At 42.3% G+C, this 25,244-nt stretch overlaps 1 protein-coding gene across 2 annotated transcripts in view; it reads right to left on the bottom strand.

Moving 5' to 3' along the window:
• Positions 1–25,244, bottom strand: part of LOC124721928 (heat shock 70 kDa protein 14-like) — a 146,639-nt gene that overhangs the window by 17,375 nt on the left and 104,020 nt on the right. For both annotated transcript variants that reach the window (XM_047247084.1, XM_047247085.1), the window contains exons 6-7: positions 16,516–16,774; positions 6,568–6,783 (exon numbers count right to left, since the gene is read on the bottom strand). In XM_047247084.1, coding sequence (XP_047103040.1) covers positions 6,568–6,783; positions 16,516–16,774 — 475 coding nt within the window. The remainder of the gene's footprint in view (positions 1–6,567; positions 6,784–16,515; positions 16,775–25,244) is intronic.

Genomic DNA, 25,244 nt, shown 5'->3' with positions numbered 1-25,244 from the left:
CCATGACAAGAAGCATCTGGTATGGTGGCCATAGCAGTGAGTTCTGATTCTCCAGAATAACAAGCAACCACTCCTAGGCACATATGAGGAGGCAACAGCTCAGGCATCAGAAGTGTGTCCTGTGTTGTCAAGGGGGTCAGTCAGATGGGTACATAACAGTCCCACCACACGCGCTGGCTAGACGTGCTGGTGATCGAAGTGGAGGGGGGCTATGGCAGGGAGGGAAGAGAGGAGGGAAGTGGGCAGAGGAATCCATGCCATAGACACTGAGGAGGGAGTTCTTCCCCAAATGGCTCACACTACAAACAGAAAATTTAGATGTAAATGGAAGGAGGATAACAGCAGTCAGCTGCAGTGGGACATTCAGTGGAATCATCTTAATGTCCCCGTGTAGCTGACAGCAGTGACCGCCCTTCCATTTACAAATAGTGTTCACAGTTGCAGTAGCTACATGGTGTGTGTTCTTTTGAAGGAACAAACACTACGCATTCACGTAAGTCTGGACGGGCAATGGATCCACTTTCTTCAGTGTGAATGCACGAAATACATCTGACCACCTGTGGGAAACTGAGTAGCGACGGGAGTATAATTGATAGGGACTGCAGATAGGTACCACTTGGCGGGAGTGTGGATTGGCCGTGAGACGTACCAAAGTAGTTCACACAGTTGCGATAATGCTTTGTCCTGGATGTCACAATGGTTATCGCACCTCCCTAGTAAGCAGGAGATCCCGGGCTCAAATACCGATCCAGTACACATTTTCGCTTGATGCCGCCGATTCCGCTTAATGTCCCCTTCCAATTACATATAGTGTTCACAGCTGTGGGATCTGTGTGGTGTCTGTTGCTTCAAAAGAACAGACACTACACATTCATATAAGAAAATTTAGAAGTGGGGTCAAACCACAAAGAGGGACCAATAACGCCAAAAAGGATGAAAGAGAAAAAGCGAGGGAAACAAAACTGCAAGGAATACAGGAAACCAGATGGATAGCCAGGTCGACGTAAATAAGATAATCGAGGAAGGGGGAGGAGGTGGCAGCGGGGAAGGAGAGAAGGCAGTGAAAGGACACGGGGGAAGGAAATGCAGCCCAGGAAGGAAGAATGGTCTGCAATAACTTGGGGCCCTGTGAGCACCATGCACGAACTCATGGAAGAATTCTGAGCCCCCTGGGGCATGTTAGTTGAAGTGTGCAGGGGCAGTGGGTTACCAAATAATGAGGCTAGGATGATTATGGGACTGGATGATGTGTTTTCAAGATGACTCATCTGCAACTATTGCTTGGTAGTCATACTGACAAAGGATTGTCCTGCATTTGCAGCAGAGTAATGGCTGCTTTCACAGGTTGCCTGGCTTCTGTCCACACTTCTGTCCACATTAAACTGACTAACCACCAACGATACTTGTATTTCAACAGCTGTTATCCCTTTCACAAGAAAAAATCCCTCGCATGCTGCGTAGCCACCCAAGAATGACATATCTGCAGTGGTGAGAACCCCCTTGCTCAACATGCTGAAGCCTTCACAACGGTTTTCACAGACACATGATACAACCCCCATCCCCAAACCTAGTCCACAAACATATTTACTGTGCCATTGCCTCACACATCCCCAATCCTACCACAATCCCTACAAGTCAGTTACAAAGCAGCACTTCCCTTGTGAACCTGCATCACCCTGGCTGGAACAATGGAACCATATCCATCGCCAGGGCTATGATTATATCTCATCCTGCTCTGAAATGAGGGACATCCTACCAGGGATCCTTCCCATCCCTCCTAAAGTGGTGTTCTGTCGCTCACCCAAACTACAGAACAGCCTAGCCCATCCCTATGCCAACCCAAACTCCCAACCCCATGACCCAGGGATTATATCCCTGTGGCAGACCAAGGCCCAATCCAAGCACCCAGCACGTTCTACCCCCATCACAACCACTGCATCTGCCACAAAACAGCATTGGCACCATTAGTCTATTTTTTGTGTGTGTGTGTGTGTGTGTGTGTGTGTGTGTGTGTGTGTGTGTGTGTGTGTGTTTTATACTCTAACTCTTCAATGGATAACTACAAAAGTCTGCAAGTGTTCTTTCTTTTGTCTGTGCCTGTCAACATCCCAACACTTCTGCTTTTCATCGAGTGGTCTTTAATCCTAAAGTTTAAGTTCTTTATGTGACGTAAATTTCAACAATTCCATTTCAACTAGTTTTCCACTATAATTATTAGCTTTTTACCTCCTTATATGAAATACCCTTGTTTATGACAATGTGAACTTAAGTTTTCTTCTTGAAATATAAAAATGGATTGTTATCACATCAAGGAATTAGTTATATTTAAAAACAAAGATGATTTGACTTACCAAACGAAAGCGCTGGCACGTCGATAGACACACAAACAAACACAAACATGCACACAAAATTCTAGCTTTCGCAACCAGCGGTTGCTTCGTCAGGAAAGAGGGAAGGAGAGGGAAAGACGAAAGGATGTGGATTTTAAGGGAGAGGGTAAGGAGTCATTCCAATCCCGGGAGCGGAAAGACTTACTTTAGGGGGAAAAAAGGGGTATACACTCGCGCGCGCGCACATACACATATCCACACGCACATACACAGTCTCACAGTTTTGTGACTGTGTATGTGTGTATGGATGTGTGTGTGTGTGTGTGTGTGTGTGTGTGTGTGTGTGTGTGTGTGTGTGTGTGTGTGTGTGTGTGTGTGTGTGTGCGCGCGAGAGAGAGAGTGTGTGCCTGTCCTTTTTTTCCCCCCTAAGGTAAATCTTTCCGCTCCTGGGATTGGAATGACTCCTTACCCTCTCCCTTAAAACCCACATCCTTTCGTCTTTCCCTCTCCTTCCCTCTTTCCTGACGAAGCAACCGCTGGTTGCGAAAGCTAGAATTTTGTGTGCACGTTTGTGTTTGTTTGTGTGTCTATCGACGTGCCAGCGCTTTCGTTTTGTAAGTCACATCATCTTTGTTTTTAAATATATTTTTCCCACGTGTGATGTTTCCCTCTATTATATTCAAGGAATTAGTTATATAGTAATATCTACATCTACATCCATACTCTGCAAGACACCTGATTGTGTGTGGCGGGGGGTACCTTGAGTACCTCTATCGGGTTCTCCCTTCCATTCCAGTCTCTTATTGTTCGTGGAAAGAAAGATTGTCAGTATGCCTCTGTGTGGGCTCTAATCTCTCTGATTTTATCCTCATGGTCTCTTTGCGAGATATACGTAGGAGGGAGCAATATACTTTTTGACTCCTTGGTGAAGGTTTGTTCTCCAAACTTCAACAAAAGCCAGAGCAAACAAACAAAGACCAACATGCATCAATTAAACAATTAGAGGAAAACAAAATCTTAAGACAGCCACCAGAACAAGCACAAATAGAATACGAAGAGACATGTTAGATATAGAAGAAAAAATTCAGCTGACATATATAGAATACAAAGACACAAATACAGACATTAGACCATTCTTGCATAGACCGCCAAATAACCCACAAGTCGAAACAACAATAAAAACTATCAACAAAATCATACATAACAAAATAAATGAAAATACAACTATGGAAGAGTTACAACTACTGGTTTATATAGGAGCACTCACTACACTAAATATACACACTAGGCAGAGATCAGAACAAACCAGTACACAGAAGAAACCCACAAAACCAGCATGGCAACACCGACTACAGATCAGAATAAAAAAACTGAGAAAAGACATCGGACAGCTAACACAATTTATAAGAAATGAAATAACGAAAAGGGTTAGGTAAAATCTCACAAGAAGCGATAGAGCAATTAGATGAAAAGAAGCAGAAATTACAAGCATTGGCCAAACGACTTAGAAGATACAAAAAAAGTGAAAATAGAAGGAAACAAAACCAAACATTCAACACAAACCAAAAGAGATTTCACCAAACAATAGATAACACACACATTAAAATAGACAATCCACCAAGCATAACAGACATGGAACACTTCTGGAGCAACATACGGTCAAACCCGGTACAACATAACAGGCATGCACGATGGATACAAGCAGAAACAGACACATACAAGATGATACCACAAATGCCTGAAGTGATAATTTTGCAACATGAAGTCACCCAAGCAATTAATTCTACCCACAATTGGAAAGCCCCTGGAAAAGATAAAATAGCAAATTACTGGCTAAAGAAGTTCACCTCAACACATTCACATCTAACTAAATTATTTAACAGTTACATTGCAGACCCATACACATTCCCTGATACACTTGCACATGGAATAACCTATCTGAAACCTAAAGACCAAGCAGACACAGCAAACCCAGCTAAATATCGCCCCATAACATGCCTACCAACAATCTACAAAATATTAACTTCAGTCATTACACAGAAATTAATGACACATACAACACAGAACAAAATTATAAATGAAGAACAAAAAGGCTGCTGCAAAGGAGCACGAGTATGTAAAGAGCAACTGATAATAGATACAGAGGTGACATATCAAGCTAAAACTAAACAAAGGTCGCTACACTACGCATACATTGATTACCAAAAAGCTTTTGATAGTGTACCCCACTCAGGGTTACTACAGATATTGGAAATATACAAAGTAGATCCTAAATTGATACAGTTTCTAAACATAGTAATGAAAAACTGGAAAACCACACTTAATATTCAAACAAATTCAGATAACATCACATCACAGCCAATACAGATTAAGCGTGGAATATACCAAGGAGACTCATTAAGTCCTTTCTGGTTCTGCCTTGCTCTGAACCCACTATCCAACATGCTAAATAATACAAATTATGGATACAATATTACTCGAACATACCCGCACAAAATCACACATTTGCTATACATGGATGATCTAAAACTACTGGCAGCAACAAATCAACAACTCAACCAATTACTAAAGATAACAGAAGTATTCAGCAATGATATAAATATGGCTTTTGGAACAGACAACTGTAAGAAAAATAGCATAGTCAAGGGAAAACACACTAAACAAGAAGATTACATATTGAAAAACCACAGTGACTCCATAGAAGCGATGGAAAAAACAGATGCCTATAAATATCTAGGATACAGACAAAAAATAGGAATAGATAATACAAATATTAAAGAAGAACTAAAAGAAAAATATAGACAAAGGCTAACAAAAATACTGAGAACAGAATTGACAGCAAGAAACAAGACAAAAGCTATAAATACTTATGCTATGCCAATATTGCCCTACTCATTTGGAGTAGTGAAATGGAGTAACACACCCCTAGAAGCACTCAATACACTTACACGATCACAATGCCACAAATATAGAATACATCACATACATTCAGCAACAGAAAGATTCACATTAAGCAGAAAGGAAGGAGGAAGGGGATTCATCGACATAAAAAACCTACATTATGGACAGGTAGACAATTTAAGAAAATTCTTTCTAGAACGAGCAGAAACTAGCAAAATACACAAAGCAATCACTCATATAAATACATCGGCTACACCACTGCAATTTCATAACCACCTTTACAACCCTTTAGATCATGTAACATCAGCAGATACGAAGAAAGTAAATTGGGAAAAGAAAACACTACATGGCAAGCACCCGTATCATCTAACACAGCCACACATCGATCAAGACGCATCCAACACACGGCTAAGAAAAGGCAATATATACAGTGAGACGGAAGGATTCATGATTGCAATACAGGATCAAACAATAAATACCAGATATTCCAGCAAGCATATTATTAAAGATCCCAATACCACAACAGATAAATGCAGACTTTGCAAACAACAAATAGAAACAGTAGATCACATCACAAGTGGATGTACAATACTAGCAAATACAGAATACCCCAGAAGACATGACAATGTAGCAAAAATAATACATCAACAGCTTGCCTTACAACATAAACTTATAAAACAACACGTTCCCACATACAAGTATGCGCCACAAAATGTACTGGAGAATGATGAATACAAATTATACTGGAACAGAACCATTACAACAGATAAAACAACACCACATAACAAACCTGACATCATACTCACCAATAAAAAGAAGAAATTAACACAACTAATCGAAATATCCATACCCAATACAACAAATATACAAAAGAAAACAGGAGAACAAATTGAAAAATACATCCAACTGGCTGAGGAAGTCAAGGACATGTGGCATCAGAATAAAGTTGACATCATACCAATTATACTATCAACTACAGGAGTCATACCACACAATATCCACCATTACATCAATACAATACAGCTACATCCAAACTTATATATACAATTACAGAAATCCGTAATTATTGATACATGTTCAATTACCCGAAAGCTCCTAAATGCAATATAACATATACCGTACAGTTAAAAGGAAGTGACGCTTGATCAAGGTCCGCGTCACGTCCCATTTTTAACCAGACTTAACGTCTGAGAAAGTAAAGAAATAATAATAATAAAAGTATTTACGCACACCAACCATTCAAAACCACTCAAGAAGTTCCTAACTGCTGATCTTCACAAGGAGATCATGTGATGATATAGGACTAAATCAGAACTACACTAACTGAGTTCCTTACCTTCATAAAAATTGATTTTGTTACAACTGGGATATCATATGATAGATGATCACAACCTGGGTCAAATGGTTCTTTCAGATAACTACCATGCTTCGCAGCACCCAGGGCAATCAGTTCATCGGGATTTACACTACATAATAACTCTGAATTGGGAAACATTTCTGAGACAGATTGCTGAATTATCGGGATTTTCGCAGATCCACCGCACAGGAGCACCTAAAAGAAATATTTCAGAATTCTGTAGTACACTCATAACATTAGTAGAAATAAGGAAAGGTCTGAAAAGTTAAATAGACATACAAGAGGGAGCTTATGTAACTAGTAACATAAATCTTACTCTGGGCAATATAGTAATTCTTAAACAATTCAGTAATGTGTAATCAAACAATGGAAACTCCAGAAAAGAATATCAGCAATGTAGGAAAAGACAGATTGCTACTTACTGTGAAGAAGAAACAACAAGTTGCAGACAACACAATTAAAAGACACTCACTTATAGCTTTTGGCCACAGCTTCATAAGTAGAAGGCAAAAAACACACACACACACACACACACACACACACACACACACACAGCCACCAGGTGAAATGATATGTAAAGTAGCACACTTTGTTTGACAGAAACAGCTTTGTGTTTCACAAGTGAGTCAATGGAGGAGCAGCAGCAATGCGAGACAATTTGCAGTATGGTATCACTTATAAATCCTCATGCTCTCTAGAGACAGCATCACAATAAGCATGTGCAGTGCAACAAAGAACAACAATTGTATGATGCCTCTTCCCCATATTTTGACTCACTGAACAGTCAATCACAAATTTATTTCAAATTAACTATACCTGTTACCAATAAGGATGAGAACAGCTTCATGTGTAAGACATCTCAAAATATAAACACAAAAGGTATAAATCTGACAGAAAAAACTACTTTACAAGACAAATAAATGTTAGTTTGAGTTGATATCTTCCTTCTAAATGAAGCTCAGCAATCTACGTACATCACAAAAGACACAATATACAGAATATACTGTATGAGCTACAAAAGGTACATGGCCTAGCCAAAAGAGCAGCCAATTTTCCTTTATATCAGTGTCAATGTGTGCTGGATGTACATCAGTGCACATGACCATTTTCATACATGTCATGGCATTCACACAGCAAACTCTCCACAGGGTATCTACTGTAGACAGTGGAATAAGTCTTATAACATTGGAATAGAACAATTATGGAACACACAGATCTCTTACAGGGTGTATACGGGGACAAGGAGAAAAAATTCCTGGATCTCCCAGTGAAAAATACATTTTCTCCCGTGTGAAAACACACTTTTTCCCTGTTAACTGACATTATACTTTCCGTCAGAACTGTAAAACTTATCAATCCTTTGAACGGATATGGTTTTATACAGCAGGATAGAATTTCTCAGCACTTTAGAAAATGAAACTCAGGGGGAAAAAACACGTTCTGGGAAGATCTTTGATGGGCACCAACATGTATGCTGCATATTTTTTGTATTAAGAAAGTATAAATTCGAATTCCACCAAAGGAAAAGTCGATGGCTTAAGTTAATATCCATAGTGTTGCTACACGAAAAGCAAAGCTTTCACATAGAATATTTGTCTCGAATATTAATAAGCTACAGGAGAAGCTAAGCTTTCACATATAATGTTGATCTGTTTAGTGCATGTTCCACTTTAAGATACATCACACAAATACACCAGTAAAATTTTTAATACCGACATAAATCTCTGATCTTCTGGGCTCAAAATTCTTCTAAATGGCTCGTCATCAAAGAGTTGCTTTTTAAATGAGAGCAAACACTCTCCGATTTAAGAAATACATTGTACATTCTTGCACATAGTTCCGTTTGCGTAAAAGGAAATTTACTTTGAAAATATCGCTTTTCGAACCGCAATTCTCAATATTTTCCTGCGACCTGTTAAAAATAGATTCATTTCAGCAGTTGCCAGAGAGCACCAGATAAGAGGCGTCACCACGCTTGTACAGCTACGGTGACGTAGGAAGCCCGTATGTTCGTACATGTAAAACATTAAAAGATCTTTCTTACATTATGTCATAAGATAAACAAGACATCAGAGGACACACCAAGAGCATCGGAAGTTCGTGAACCATACTAAAAAGCATAGTTTGACTTAAAGCGCACATTCGCATGTCCAGATTCCCAATGATGTAGGCCTCAACCTCACATTAAGCTTTTCAGTGTGGTTTTCAGGATGTAAATTTTCTTGGTGTACCAGTACTGTATTATCTCATGTTTGGATCTTTATTATGGCATAATTCCGTACGTGCTAGAAGATGGAATCGTGCACTTGAAATGCAGTGAACAGTTGAAACTAGCCAATGGAGTGGAATTAAACACTGCGTGTCAAATTTACTGCCTCAGCAGGAAAGCTTAATAAAAGCCAAATTTCTTTAGAAAACCGACAAAAATAACTACACTGTTCTGCAAGGTGATTAATGCTTGACTGTCAGAAAGGTGGAAATAAAATAAATTCTGAAACTAGTAACACATTTTAGCCTACCATAATTATGTGAATGTATTTTAATTCACTTGATAGCTCCCAACCACAGAAATATGTCTTTTTTTCATTTGACGTGAGAGCAGTAAACGAAGAGGAAACACAAAAATCACTAAACGTAAACACGTGTCACGTGGAGACCCTCCACTATAGCTCAGACTGCTCTGCACACATAAAAAAAAAAAAAATATTCAAAAAAGTTCATTTTGTAGCGCACATCTTTCTGAAGAGTCCGATACATAAAACATGTATCTGAGAGGAAATGTAAGAGATGTTATTTGGTCTTAAGTGTGCCGAAGTGCAGTGCCACGCCTCTTCAAACAACATTCTTATACCACACATCACTGTATTTCGCTCTGTGTAACTCAAAGGTGTATATTTTGTAACGGATCCCATCAAACTATTTCAGGACTGTGGAAATTAAAATTCCTGTAGTGTCTCTCCTTCTCCCAGTCAGCCGGTTTGACATTCTGCCCCTCTTATTTTTAAAAAACATGCAATTAATACTGGATGGGATTATTTGTAACCAGGAGAACAAGAACTCTTCACAAAATCAGGACTCTTTATTACCTATTAGCTAATAACTTGCTCTTCTGTGTGACATAAAATTAAATATAGGATACCTAAAACCAGTAAAGACAAGAGACATGCAAGACAGTACACATTTCTTCAATCCTTAGGTCCTAGTGATTTTTCTCTCTAATCTTGCTACAGCTTTACATGGTGTGCTTTCCTTTCTGCGAAAGAGCTATTACCTCATCAAAGTTTGTCAAACATTTTGCTACATTTTGCTACATGATAAATCGAAATGTCGTCTAATACTGAAAAAGCTGTTAATACAAATAGTACCCAAGAATGGTGTGGTTTCTCAATCTAACTACATCTGTTTTGTCACTGTTTCCTGGATAAAACGAAATAGGCCATTCCAATACTGCAGCAATTGTAACACACACCAAATAAGGAAGACTGTTTTGGCAATAATGATCATTTTTATATTACAGCAATATAATTCATGAAGTAGCAGCACAAAATATCTATTTTCCTGCTACAATCAAAAAGCTTTATGTTAGGAACTAGTTTCAAATTTCATTCATATGCTCCAGTTTCATGCACGAGAATAAAATTTTTGTATGAATTTGGGATCGTCATATTCTTCCATAATTTGTGTGATGTCCCCATTTCTTCTCCTTCCTCGTACTAACAAACAATCTTGTCATCATTAACTCTGTAACTATTCCTACTACTGTCAAAACTCATTCTCCGTTTAACTTTACTAACCCTGTCACAATCACTGGTTTAGTTATCCAGCGATTATTCTCTGGTTAGGTGTTAGTATGTGTTCGTACAATGCATTTTCCGCACTACTCCCAGAATGGAACTTAAGCAGCTGCTAGCTCGTGACTACAACTGGCCCTGTCTAATGTAGCGATGTGGCCAAAAATTTTCCGTCAAAATTCACTTTCTTGGATACACCGAGAAGATAATACAAAATCTTTCTTACCTGTTATTCCTGTTAGCCATTTATTTCAACTATGGTAATCTGAATCTATAGATTTCGCTAGTAATTATAACAACGCTGAACATTTGCAAACCAAATCAACCACATGAACAAGCAGCAGTTGGCATTCACCGGTTTGGCTTTATTCCGCTCAGCTCGTATAGCTCCGTCCCGTTTTGTCTGGAGGAAAGTTCACGTCTAGATGTGATGAGGATTCCCCTGGCAGAGATATCACGTACACTATGCATGCATTCAAAAATCAAATTAGAATGTGTTCAAAAATGTAATGTCCAAAAACCAGCAGAGGTGCATTTCAAAATCATATGAACAATCGACAGACCGACGTGCGCCGGATGCTAGGTGCTTTGTAAAAGAAGGTTTTTTCCCCCTCAAGAATATGAATCTGCCCTCTCCCCCCGCAATTGTTGCCCGGTTCAGATACAACTGTTTGCGCCCCCCCCCCCCCCCCCCACTAGATCCAGGACTGCTGCGCACGCGTCAATGTGGCAGCTTGGGCGCGCCAGTAAAATTTTTCCAGGTACCCCATGTGGCTGGTTGCACAGCCAACAGCCACATTTCTGCAGCCAGAAGCGGGAGAAGGTATCACTCACATGCGTGTGCATGAGCCCGCTCGTAACTGCTTAAATGAATCTAATTTAAACAGTTGGGACGCCACACTCATCGCAGGCAATTCGTTGTTATGAAGCATTGCATAGTCTTCCTACAGCCTTTAACACATTTTGCTGTTGACAGACGCTTGTACGTGCACTGTGTTATTTTATATGGCGCATTTCCTTTGCAATTTAAGTTTTATTTTCATTTTTTTTCTCTCGTTCATGTTTTAATGCTGCAGTATTATTCTGGAGTAGCGGGATACACTAATATCCTTTGTTAGAGTATTGGTTCTTACCAGTCAAAGTTACACAAATTTAACTGGAAACTAAAACAACGAAAAATTTCCAGAATTCTAAAAAATTCCCTGGTTTTTCCTGGTTTTCTCCCAGATGAACAAATTCCCGGGTTTTTCCCAGATCTCCCGGTTGTCCCGGGTCGTATACACCATGTCTTACAGATTGGGGAAAACAGCAACAGTATAGAAGATGCCAACATAAAATATGTTTAAGATCAGGTCAACTGCTTTAGGAATGGCAAGGGAGTGACAGACTGCCTCTGTCAATGCCAGTGTCACCTTCTGACATGAAGAACCACTTTCAGGATTAAAAATTTGTGAAAAATAGACTCTATAAATGACAACTGATGAATTGTGCATTACCAAATGTGCTCCACATCATTGCCCTGGAAGAAGATGGCAAGCAGATATTTTGCCTGCTTAAAGGCAAAATTCATGGAAATCTCTGGAAATTTAATTACTGTGTAATTCTTCCTTTGAATCACACTGATATGAAATGAAACCTTGTGCTTGCAGTTTAGTATGGAATCAAAGTGACAACTGATGCAATAGCACTCATTGTCCTTCTCAAAAACCACAAAGAAAGGAAAAGGAAGATAATAGATTGCAATGTACCGTTCATTGTAATTAGAGAGAGAGAACACAAGCACAGATATGATCAAAATGAGGAAGGAAATAGGACAAGCTTTTCTGTAACGAACAATCCCAGCAAATGCTATATCTATTTCAGAGGGGGAGAGGGAGGGACTATGACAACCCTAAATGTGAATGGCTCGATGTCGATTTGAACTCTGGTCCTTCTGAATATGAATTCAGTGTGCTAACTACAGTGTTCCCTGGTGCAGGGTGGAGTGGCTATGAGCCAGCACGGTGCAAACAGGCGACGGAGGCGAGGTGGGAGCCCGAGAGGTTCCAGGGAAAGGCAGCTACAAATCTAACAAGTTCTTACATTGAGACATCTCAGCTGCTCGATAGACTATCAGTGGCCAGCTGGCCACTGAATTCCACTGTGCTGGCTGCTCACATTCCACACAATACTGATGCGGCTTTTGCCCTGAGCGTTTGCAGCATGTTCTTGACGATGCTGTGTGGCCCCGGCTGACACCCAGCTGAGTCACAGTAGGGGATGCCTACCATGTGAAGATGCCTAGTGTGGATACCTGCTGCACTCTGAGCAGTGGTCAGCCATGCTACTGGAGATGACCTGGTGTAGTCCACTGCAAATTGGGACTAATTGTGGGGAGGGACTTAGTGTATAGAGCTGTTGTCCATCTGTGGCCTCAAACCAGTGACTTTTTATTGGCAGGTCCACGTGGTATCCTCATTTGGCAAAACCCTGTCGCCCCAATTCGGCTGCAAGACTAAGAATAAATCCATTACAAAAATTACTTGTACTTATTGTCAATAGCAGTGCACCATTCATTCATGCATATGCAGCACTATCAGTCACGTATCCAAAAAATCCACTGCCACTGTCAGTTTGGACAACTGCCTTGCCCTTTGCTGCATTAGTATATGCAGCACTGCTGAGTTCACTGTTTCAACAAGCTAACCTACATCAAAACACTGCACTGGCCTTGTTGAATTATTACAGTGACAACATCCCGTGCTCGCCTGCTTTCATAGCTGTGGCAATGCACTGCTCAGATTTACTCTAATATGGCCATACATGAGAGTTGAGATAAACTTGGGTATTTAAAAAAAAAAAAAAAAAAAAATCCAACCCAGTGGGTCAAATTTAGTTTTTGTGGGTTTTATTGTTTTTTCTATTTTTCACATTGACGATAGTTCAATTAAAATTCCTATTATTAACTTATTCAAAATGTAACCCATTCTTACAATTACTTTATTAGGCCCCTTTTCTTGCCCTGCTAGCACTGCATCCATTGAGAGGATCTTCTCCACCTACTGGCTTGTTTGGTCAAAATTAAGAAATAATTTAGGAGAGAAAGGACCTGACAAATTAGTGAAGATCTAAAAGATTTCTGCATGCTTCAAAAAGAATGTACTTTACATTCATTATTAAAGTTTTTTTCTGGTAGTGTAAATGTTATTTATCTGTGTGTCTTATATTGCAAGAAAAGTTAAATACAATATTAATTAAAAAATTCTTCCGATATTAAATAGTTGCCTCGATGGCTTCTTTGAATTTGAGTAAGGCTAACTATATTGTGTTATACTACTTTACAAGTGCCGCCCCCCCCCCCCCCCCCCTACACACACGCACGTGCACCTGCACCCGCACCCGCACGCGCACCATTTTCATATCACACTACTTGTTTGTACAAATTACAAATAAATTTTATACCCAAAACAACTAGCAAGTTGCTGACGTGTTAGATACGGCATCAAATCTTTCTTACTAAGCTGCTTATTGCTATTTGCTTAGAAGTCTTCTTTTTGCACTTGTTTTCACTTCCGGCAATTTAAACCTTCATGGCTTGTCCCAGTGCTTCCTTTTCTCTTAATCCTAAATTTACACCTACTCTACATTCACACTACAAAGTTATACTCTCACTCTCTCTTATGCTCTATGGATCTAGTCTACTAAAACCTGGATTATTGGTGGTTTATGCTGATGACTGGCTCTCCACCTCAAAAGAATAAAAGCTACATGCACCAGAGTCAGAGCCACTGTAGCACTTGGTACTGCAGCACTCACAATCATTGTCATATGTCGTCATCCTTCTCTGAAATGCTCTACGTGTTGCATTAAGTGCTTGGATGAAATGACCCCTTCCTGCACAGCAATAAATCATTCCAGGGAATGGATTAGGTCAGGTTCTAGAGTTTGATTAATAAATTTTACATTCTGCATTGGTAACAACTCTAAAGGCACATGCGGCAATTACAACTTTGTCTGTGAGATGTTCAATTGCACAATTCTTGTAATTGTGGCTAGTAGATGGAAGGTTCACCCTCTTATGTCACATGTAGTAACATTTACTAATAACCTACTTACCATTTTAAAGTTCAATCCGTCTGGCCTCCATGAGCTTCCCCAGACTTCTATGTATTCCAAAGGCTCGATACGTGCTCACAAATTGTTATTCAGTGTGTTTTTCTGTCAATGGGTGACCGACGATATGGTGTGCCTGTGTCTTCTGCACTGAGGAAACTTTATAATCTTCTCACACCATGATGAGCTGCTATGCAATTACAAGAGGTGGTTTGCTAGCCTCAGAGCATACAGTGGAGCTGATCATAAAAGGTTTGGTGGCCAACACTATTTCCGCATGATTGACTGCTTCACAGGTTTTCATCTAGAATGACTGAGCATACTGACACATCACACAACCATAATCAACTTGAGACCAGGCAAAATGCACTATATATAAAAAAAAAAAAAAAAAAAGAGCTCTTAAGTTCTTCCTACTTCCCATATTCTGTGACCAACATATCTAAAAATACTGAGTGCTTCCAGAGTTCACTCATTTTGCTTTCTTACATACAGCAGCACAGCTTGCGACAGACTAATCGGAGTTGAAAATCTTGACAATTGAACTGAAGCAGCTAAGACATATGAACTAATATTCTCATTTATTTGCCTTGCACTTGCTGCTGGTATACACTAGACAGCAATACTCATGGTAAATAAAAGAAGAAGTGAAGATTATGGTCTTATAGCCCACCAATGACAAGGAAGTGAGAGTACGAGCTCAGTGTATGCAGGTATCGGGAACGAAATCGCCCACATCACTTTCAAGGGAACCGTTCTGGCATTTGCCTACATTTATTTGGAGAAATCACAGAAGTTTAAATTTCACACTGTGTCCCGGATGGTTCAGTGGTTACTGCACCTGTCTAGTATGCAGGAGAGCCCAGATTTGAGTCTCGGTCCAGTACACATTTTCGCTCATCGCCACCAATTCCACTTAACGTCCTGCGGCAGCTGACAGCAGTTATCCCCCTTCAATTTACATATAATTTTTCATAGCTGCAGATTCTGCACCATGGTGTCTGTTCTTTTAGGCAAACATTATGCATTCACATATTTTGAGAATTCACACACACACACACACACACACACACACACACACACACACACACACACACACACACACACAGTGTTTCCTAACAGGAAACATAGGTAAGTGAAAAGAACTGGAGAATAATGTAAAATCATCACCACCACCACCACCACCACCACCACCACCACCACCACCACCTTGCATCTGTGACATACAATGAAGAGCCAAAGAAACTAGTACACTTGCCTAATATCGTGTGGAATGTGTGGTTCATCCTTAAAGGAGACCAAGTATAGAATACTAGTACAACCCATTCTTGAGTACTGCTCGAGTGTTTGGGATCCCCACCAGGTCGCATAAAAGGAAGCATCGAAGCAATTCACAGGCAGGCTGCTTGGTTTGTTACCAGTAGGTTCGATCAACAAATGATTATTACTAAGGTGCTTCGTGAACTGAAATGGAAATCCCTGGAGGGAAGACCACATTCTTTTTGTGAAATACTATTGAGAAAAGTCAGAGAATCAGCATTTGCTGCTGACTGAAGAATGATTCTACTGCCATCAATGTAGTAAATTTTGCTTAAGGACCATGACAATAAGATAAGAGATATTACAGTTCATATGGAGGCACGTAGACAGTTGCTTTTTCCCTTGCTCTATTTGCAAGTGGACAGGAAAGGAAATGATTAGTGTTGGTACAAGGTACCTTCTGTCATGCACCATAAGATGGCTTGCCGAGTACATATGTAGACATAGAGCTTGAAAATTCACCTGAAAGTATGATGCTATGGTCATAGCCTTGAATCACTGACACAGAAGAGCAATACAGTATAATAAAATAAAAAAAAAAAAAAAATAAGAAATAGAACATGAGCATTATCACAAGAAGAAACACCTGACTCAGAATTGTTACACAGTGCAAAAGGGAATGGTAAATGGGAGGGTTGGGGGCATGGAAGGGTATGAGGGACTGGGGAAGGGATGGAGAAAGGGTAATGTTGTAAAATGGTAGTAACTCTACCAGATGACTCACCTTGTTTATGTCTCTGCAATCGATACCTGCTTGGCTCAGTGCTTCTTCTATGGGGGCAGTACACATTTTCACAGCTGCACTAATCAAATTTTCAAATCGTGCTCTTGTAACATTGTAGCTAAAGTCTGTTCCTTCACACAAAGACTCAATAAAACAATGAGCTGTACTCATTGTGGACAAAATGTGTTTGCACTGCTCTGCAGCATTGTACAATTTAGCCATAGCACGCCGACTATCATTTGGATCCAACTTCCATTTCCTGCAATAAGAAGAAAGTATTATGTTTAAATGGCCCACACATATTGAATAATGGTATCACTAGTCAGTCTTCCTTCTTTTATTAAAAATTTGGAAAGCAAACAGTTAAGGTTGTTATAGTAGTTTTTCACCACAACAACTGCTCAGTTTTTGATGTGTTCCAATAAAAAACTCTATAGTAGAATTAAGGGAACTGATAATTACATATCAAAAAGATAGATTACTACTCACCACATATGGGAGGTGCTTGGTGGCAAACAGGCACACTGAAAGAAGACTGTTTGACACTGTAAGCTAAAATACTAAGTCCTTTGTCAGATGTAGACAATCTCTCTCTCTCTCTCTCTCTCTCTCTCTCTCTCTCTCTCTCTCTCTCTCTCTCTCTCTCTCTCTCTCTCTCTCTCTCTCTCCCCCCCCCCTCCTCCCCGCCCCCCCCCCCTCTCCCTCCATCTACACACTATGGCCCAATGTCTCCACTGTTTAAAAATACACACATTTAGACTGTATCTCTTAATACATGGTGTTCTGCATTTATTGTAGCACCACAAAAGGCAGAGATGACAAAAAGGGGGGGAAATGAAATGGCAAAACTTAATTGCGTGCTGGTTCACAGCCACCATAAGAGGCTCATACCAATTGATAAGACCCAATGATTTAACAGGATATTTAAGGTACCTAGATTAAAAGACAGCCAAGTCCATTTCTTTTGAACATGGACTTCCAAGCAGCATTAAAACTTCCATAAAATGTGTACACGTTATTAAGTAAAACGCAATAATATCCTTCAAAATCAATGACGAGTCTATTCAAAAATAACGTCAAAATTGCATTTCAATGCAAAACGCCCAGCTTCAGAGACAATCGCTTCAAAAACTAGTCAACTAACTGTAAAGTTCTTACAAGTCCATTATATAGGAGACCATGTTCATATAAGCAGACACCTGACTGCACATGAGCATGGAAGACAGTGTTGTTCGGAAGTGGATTTTCTTTAGTTTTGAGTCTAAATATCCTGATATCTGTGACCTGATTTTATATAGGTTACAAACAAATATTCTGTTATGGAATATCATTCATATAAGTGATAAAAACATTCTCTTCCCTGGAAACGGGAGGGGGGCAGGCAATAGTGTATAGAACACTTGTGAGACTCATTATTGAGTACTGCTAGAGTGTTTGGGATCCACATCAGGATGGATTAGAGGAAGACATCAAAGCAATTCAAAAGCGTGTCGGTAGATTTGTTACCAGTAGGTTCAATCAACATGAAAGTATTGCAGAGATACTTCGTGAACCCACATGGTAATCCCCGGAGGAAAGCTGGCATTCTTTTCCCGAAACACTACTGAGAGAACTTAGAGAATCAGCATCTGCAGCCAACTGCAGAACAATTCTACTGCCACCAACATAGCATCACATATGGACTGCACAGACAATGTAAAAGAAATTAGGACTCGTATGGTAGCATATGAACAGTCATTTTCCCCTCACTCTGTTTGCAAGTGGAACAGGAAAGAAAATGACTAACATTCGTACAAGTTACCCTCTGTCGGGCACCATTAGGTGGCCTGCAGAGTATGTATGTAGATGCAGAACAGAGGAGCTTGCAAGGTATTATGTTATTTCTTTCTCAGTACAGGAAATTTTAATGACCAACATAATTTTTTCAATTTTCGTTTCTTCTAAAAATACCACGCAATGCCTGCTCCTAGCAGCTGACTATCTGAGCAATTTAGACAGAAGTCTGGCACTGAACATAATGTCCTGGCTTTGAAGGTGTCTTTCCTGTGGTGTTACCACACCATTGGCATTTGTAGCACCACATTAGATTGGGTACCTAAAGTTTTACTTTTAGTATAATAAATAAAACCTTGATGAGTTCTAGGATAGCCAACTGAATGTTACGGTGAAGGCAACAGTTCTCTACAGTTCACCATTCACTTACATCATCGAATTCCTCTCTTCTGTTATGCTTCCGATTCCCCACTACTTTTTCAGTTCAGCAGTGTCAATGTCCATGACGTCCCTACAACTTACAAGGCCTTATGGTAGCTGAGGGTATCGTGTTTTTCTACTCCACAACAAAGACATTCTGACAAGATTGTGCCTTTCAACAATGATCAAAGTTCAATTTCCTGGTGCAGTTCCAGAGGGTTTTGGTGACTGCTAGTGACCCACCCGTAACATGGAGATATTTCTTTCGTCTTAGTTGGGATCCACATGCATTCCCACAAACAGCTTGGGTTCTGTACAGTCCACCCAGATAGAGAGCACTGACTGCCTATGTAGGTGTTATAAAACTACGGTGTGGCAGGTTCACCTGAGGTTACCACTAACGACCATTTCGCCTCAATGGTCATCCATCGTATCAGCACACATCTATAAGGTCTTTTCTTCTTCTTTTTTTTTTTTAGAGAGAGGGAGGACATCATGCTTCAATTGTCATAGCCATGTAGTGTACCAATTAAGTAAACCTGGCACAAATAATGCTGGGCAAGCCAGTAATCAACAGACTGCACAAAGAGTGGCCTAGTTGGTTGGTTTAAAAGAGTGAGGAAGGGACCAAACTATGAGGTCATCGGTCCACTGATCCAAAGGAAACAATGCCACAAGGGTGAGAGTAAGACAATGGGACAAGACCAAACAGAATGAAAGGAAAAATGACAACGACTGAAGGTCAACACACTTAAATGGACAAAAGGGGGCAAGAAAACCACAAAGACGCAAAAAACAGGTAGAAGATCTTAAATCAAAAAAGCACGTTACCATGGCTGGCTGACAATGAGGATAAAAAGGAAAAGCCAGCCACTCTGCAACACATTAAAACCCTCACCCTGAAGGCACGAGGGTGGAGGACACACAGGAATGAAGGACATGTGCTAAAACTTGGAGAAAATGATAAAACACACCCTCAAGAATAAAATGTAAAACTAAAGCTGCTGTTGAGGCATTATTGCCCAACACTGAAGGTAGGGTGCTGGGAAGGTTAAAAGTCCGCTGCAGAGCGGCGGAAAGTGAGCAGTCCGGCAAGAGATGGACGACTGTCATTCGTGAGCCACAGTGACACTGAGGTGGGTCATCACGAAGGAGGAGGTAACCATGAGACAGCCACGTATGGCCAATGCGGAGCCGACAGAGAAACACAGAGTCCCTGTGAGAGGCACGCACAGAGGTCTTCCACACATTCGTAGTTTCCTTAAGGGCACGCAGAGGCACGCACAGAGGTCTTCCACACATTCGTAGTTTCCTCAAGGGCACGCAGCTTGCTGTGCATACTGAGGTTATGCCATTCTGTCTCCCAAAGCCACAAAACCTTGCGGCGTAATACTGAGCTCAGGTCAGTTTCAGAGAAGCCGATCTCCATAAGCGGTTTCTGCATAGCCCGTTTAGCCAACCTGTCGGCAAATTCATTGCCTGGGATTCCTACTTTACCTGGGGTCCGGACAAACACCACTGAATGACTGGACCATTCCAGGGCATAGACGGACTCCCGGATGGTCGCTACCAAAGGATGATGAGGGTAGCACTGGTCAGTAACTTGTAGGCTGCTCAAGGAATCAGTACACAGGATAAATGACTCACTTGGGCATGAGTGGATGTGCTCAAGAGCACGAGATATGGCCGCCAGCTCTGCAGTGAAAACACTGCAGCCATCACGCAAGGAATGCTGCTCTATATGTCCTCCGTGACCATAGGCAAAGCCAACATGACCATTAGCCATCGAACCATCGGTGTAAACCACTTCGTGGCCCCGGTACGTGACGAGAATCGAAGCTGCAGCCTAGATGTACACGACTGAGGTGTTCGTGAATGAACCTCAAGTGTAGGTGGTGAAGGCAACAACTGAAGTTCAGACAGAAGGGTTTGAACACGAACTGCAAGTGTAAGCCCTGACCTGGGCCGCCGATGCAGGAGATGAACCGCCACGGGCAGGAAAAGGAGACCGAAATTCAGATGCGCAAGAGAACTACAAACGTATGCAATGTAACTGGAGAGCAACTGTGCACGCCTAACCTGCAAAGGAGGGACTCCGGCCTCCACCAGGACACTATTCACCAGACTCATCCTAACAGCGTCTGTCACTAGGCAAACACCACAGTGGTGCACTGGGTCGAGCAAACGCAATGCTGAGGGTGCAGCCGAACCATAAACCAGACTCCCATACTCAAGGCGGGATTGAACAAGGGCTCTGTAGAGCTGCAGTAGTGTACAGCGATCTGCACCCCAATTGGCGTTGCTCAGGCAGTGAAGGGCATTGAGGTGCTGCCAGCATTTCTGCTTAAGGTGACTGAGGTGAGAAAGCCAAGTCAATCGGGCGTCAAAAAACAGTTCTAAGAATCGATATGTCTCCACTACAGTGAGTGGATCGACATTAAGGTGAAGTTCTGGTTCCAGATGAACAATAAAACACCAACAGAAGTGCATTATACACGACTTTGCGGCCGAAAACTGGAAACCGTGGGCTAGAGCCCATGACTGCGCCTTGTGGATGGCGCCCTGTAGGCACCACTCAGCAACACCAATACTGGTGGAACAGTGTGAAATTCAGAAGTCGTCTGCATACAGAGAGAGTGGGACGGATGGCCCTACAGCTGCTGCTACACCATTAATGGCCACTAAAAATAGAGATACACTCAATACGAAGCCCTGCAGGACCCCTCTCTCCTGGAAATGGGCCGAACTATGGGAGGCATCAACCTAGACACGGAAAGTATTAAGTGACAGGAAATTTTGGATAAAAAAAAAACAGGAGTGGGCCTCTGAGACCACACTTGTATAATGTGGCAAGGATATGATGTTGCCAGGTGGTGTCATATGCTTTTTGTAAATCAAACAAGACGGCACCTAGGTGTTGGCATCTGGAAAAGGCTGTTCAGATGGCAGACTCTTGGGACACAAGATTATCAGTGTTAGAGCAACCCTGGCGGAAGCCGCCCTGGCATGGAGTCAGTGGACCACGTGACTCCAGGAGCCAACACAACCACAGACACACCATACACTCCAGGAGCTTACAAAGAACATTGGTGAGGCTGATGGTCCGATAGCTATCCACTTCAAGCGGGTTTTTACCGAGTTTAAGCATCGGAATGATGGTGCTCTCCCACCACTGGGATGGAAAGACGAGACGCAACTGATCCGATTGAAGATGACAAGGAGATGTCACTTGTAGTCAGATGAGAGATGTTTAATCATCTGACCATGGATCTGATCTGGCCCAGGAGCTGTGTCAGGGCAATGTGCAAGGGCACTGAGGAGCTCCCACTATGTAAATGGGGCGTTATAGGGTTCACTGTGGGGTGTAGCGAACGAGAGGGCTTTCCTTTCCATCCACCGTTTCAGGGTGCAAAAGGGGGGGGGGGGTTAAATCGCCGAAGCAGAGCCTCAAGCATAGTGCTCAGCAATCGCGTTAGCGCCGGTTGACAACACACCATTGATGTTAATGCCAGGGACACCTGTTGGGATCTGGTACAAAAAAGACGTCTGATCTTCGTCCAGACTTGGGAAAGTGACGTACGGCATCCAATGGATGAGACTTATCTCTCCCAACACTCCTCCATCCATAATTTGATAATCTGGCGAACGCCGACAAGGAGCCGCTTAAAGGCTATGAGGTGATCCAGGGAAGGGTGCCACTTATGCTGCTGTAGAGCACGCTGATGCTCCTTAATTGCCTCAGTGACTTCTGTCAACCACCAAGGGGGCATCTAAAAGAGCGAGGGATTGCGTTTTCCTCTGCATTAACGACTGTTGTAGTCACCTGCTCAACCATCACACCCATGTTACCCTGTGGGGGAGAGTCAATGGTGCCCGCAGAGGTGAAAGTTTCCCAGTCCACCTTGTTTAAAAACCCATCTCGATAAGTGACCGTTGGCCTGATGCCAGGAAGATGGGGAAGGTCACAACTGCACAGGTCGTCATGTGCTCTCCAGTGGATATATGGGAGACGTCCTGGGCTGCAAATGGATAAATCAATGGCTGAGTAACTACCATGAGCCACAATAAAACGTGTGGTGGCCCCAGTATTTACGAGGAAGAGGTCGAACTGAGACAGTAAAGCTTCGACATCACTGCCTTGGCCACTAAGTACGGTGCCACCCCACAAGGGGTTATGGGTGTTAAAATATTCAAAAAGTAGGAAAGGTTTAGGGAGTTGATTAATCAGTGCAGCTAATACATTCAGGGGTATTGCACCATCTGGAGGAAGATATACATTGCAGACAGTTATTTCCTGTGTCGCCCTTATGCTGATGGCCACTGCTTCAAGAGGGGTTTGAAGGGGCACTGTTACACTACAGACTGAGTTTAGGACATAAATGCAAACTCCAGCTGACACACTATTATAGTTGCTACAGTTCCTTTAATATCCCTTATAGCCATGGAGGGATGGGATCCGCACTGCCGGGAACCAGGTTTCCTGAAGTGAAATGCAGATAGCAGGTGTCAAGCATAACAGTTGCCGTAGCTCAGCCAGGCGGTGGAAAAAAGTCACCGTGATTCCACTGAAGGATGACATCATGAGACTGGGAAATCAGTACCCAGAACAATCACCTCTGGCTGTTATAACGGCCTTGATATGCCTGGGCATTAAGTCAAACAGAGCTTGGATGGCATGTACAGGTACAGCTGCCAATGCAGCTTCAACACAATACCACAGTTCATCAAGAGTAGTGACTGGTGTATTGTGACGAGCCAGTTGCTTGGCCACCATTGACCAGACGTTTTCAATTGATGAGAGATCTGGAGAATGTGCTGGCCAGGGCAGCAGTCGAACATTTTCTGTATCCCGAAAGGCCTGTACAGGACCTGCAACATGCGGTTGTGCATTATACTGCTGAAATGTAGGGTTTTGCAGGGATCGAATGAAGGGTAGAGCCACGGGTCGTAAAACATCTGAGATGTAACATCCACTGTTCAAAGTGCCGTCAATGCGAACAAGGTGTGACCGAGACGTGTAACCAATGGCAGCCCGTACCATCACGCCGGGTGATACGCCAGTATGGCGATGACGAATACACGCTTCCAATGTGCTTTCAGCGTGATGTTGCCAAACACGGATGCGACCATCATGATGCTGTAAACAGATCCTGAATTCATTCGATAAAATGATGTTTTGCGATTCATGCACCAAGGTTTGTCGTTGAGTACACATTCGCAGGCGCTCCAGTCTGTCATGCAGCGTCAAGGGTAACCGCAGTCATGGTCTCCGAGCTGATAGTCCATGCTGCTGCAAACGTCGTCGAACTGTTCATGCAGATGGTTGTTGTCTTGCTAACGTCCCCATCCGTTGACTCAGGGATCGAGACATGGCTGCATGATCCGTTACTGTCATGCGGATAAGATGCCTGTCTTCTCGATTGCTAGTGATACGAGGCCACTGGGATCCAGCACGGCGTTCCGTATTACACTCCTGAACCCACCGATTCCATATTCTGCTAACAGTCATTGGATCTCGACCAACGCGAGCAGCAATGTAGTAATATGCTAAACTGCAAGTGCGATAGGCTACAATCCGACCTTTATCAAAGTCGGAAAAGTGATGGTACGCATTTCTCCTCCTTACACGAGGCATCACAACAACGTTTCACCAGGCAACGCCGGTCTACTGCTGTTTGTGAATGAGAAATTGGTTGGAAACTTTCCTCATGTCAGCACGTTGTAGGTGTCACCACCGGCGCCAACCTTGTGTGAATGCTCTGAAAAGCATATCATTTGCGTATCACAGCACCTTCTTCCTGTCAGTTGAATTTCGGGTCTGTAGCACGTCATCTTCGTGGTGTAGCAATTTTTATGGCCAGTACTGTAGGTCCTCAGCAGATGCGAGCATCTCCACCTCATCCCCAGATGCAGACCTTGTAGGTAGCGGTGGTGTGGGTGCCACCACAATTTCCTTGGTCATAGAGGTCTTCTTTTTGGACTTTTCTCTCTGCTCCTTGGGTCTCTCTGGCTGAGAGGGTTTCACTACTTCAGTCTCCGGGACTCAGGATGATTGTGAAACCCTACAACCAGCTACTTTTGGGCACTTTGGCCACTGGCAGCATCATCTTTCCCACTAGCAGAAAGCTGGGAAGGGAGTGACCCAAGGGATCCCTTCCTGGCGAGAGGAGCCGAAGAAGACTTACACTTCTCCAGCTGAGAAGTGGGGCTGGTGTCCCCGATGGTTGGTGGGGCAGTGCTCCCGAGGTAGGCGATGCGGGAGCAACAGGTGGGAATTCAAGACTGACCCAGAAGGCATTTTGGACAAGCCCTCCACCTCCCTAAACTTGTCCTGTAAATGCTCTACAAAAAACTGTGACTTCATCGAAACAAAGGAGTCCCCATCAGCTCTCTTACGTACGAGGTACCGGGGTGAATAAGGTTCGCTGCCATCCTTAGCCTGGCGTTCCCCCATGGTGTGGCCTGGGAGGGGAATGATTTAGGGTCAGAGTTTCTAGCATTGTACTGAGACGTGGAACTCTTAGAGACTGCTGGTG

This window comes from Schistocerca piceifrons, chromosome X (assembly GCF_021461385.2).
Source record: "Schistocerca piceifrons isolate TAMUIC-IGC-003096 chromosome X, iqSchPice1.1, whole genome shotgun sequence".
In the NCBI taxonomy this organism is placed as follows: Eukaryota; Metazoa; Arthropoda; class Insecta; order Orthoptera; family Acrididae; genus Schistocerca; species Schistocerca piceifrons.
This window is presented reverse-complemented; position numbering and strand designations above follow the sequence as displayed.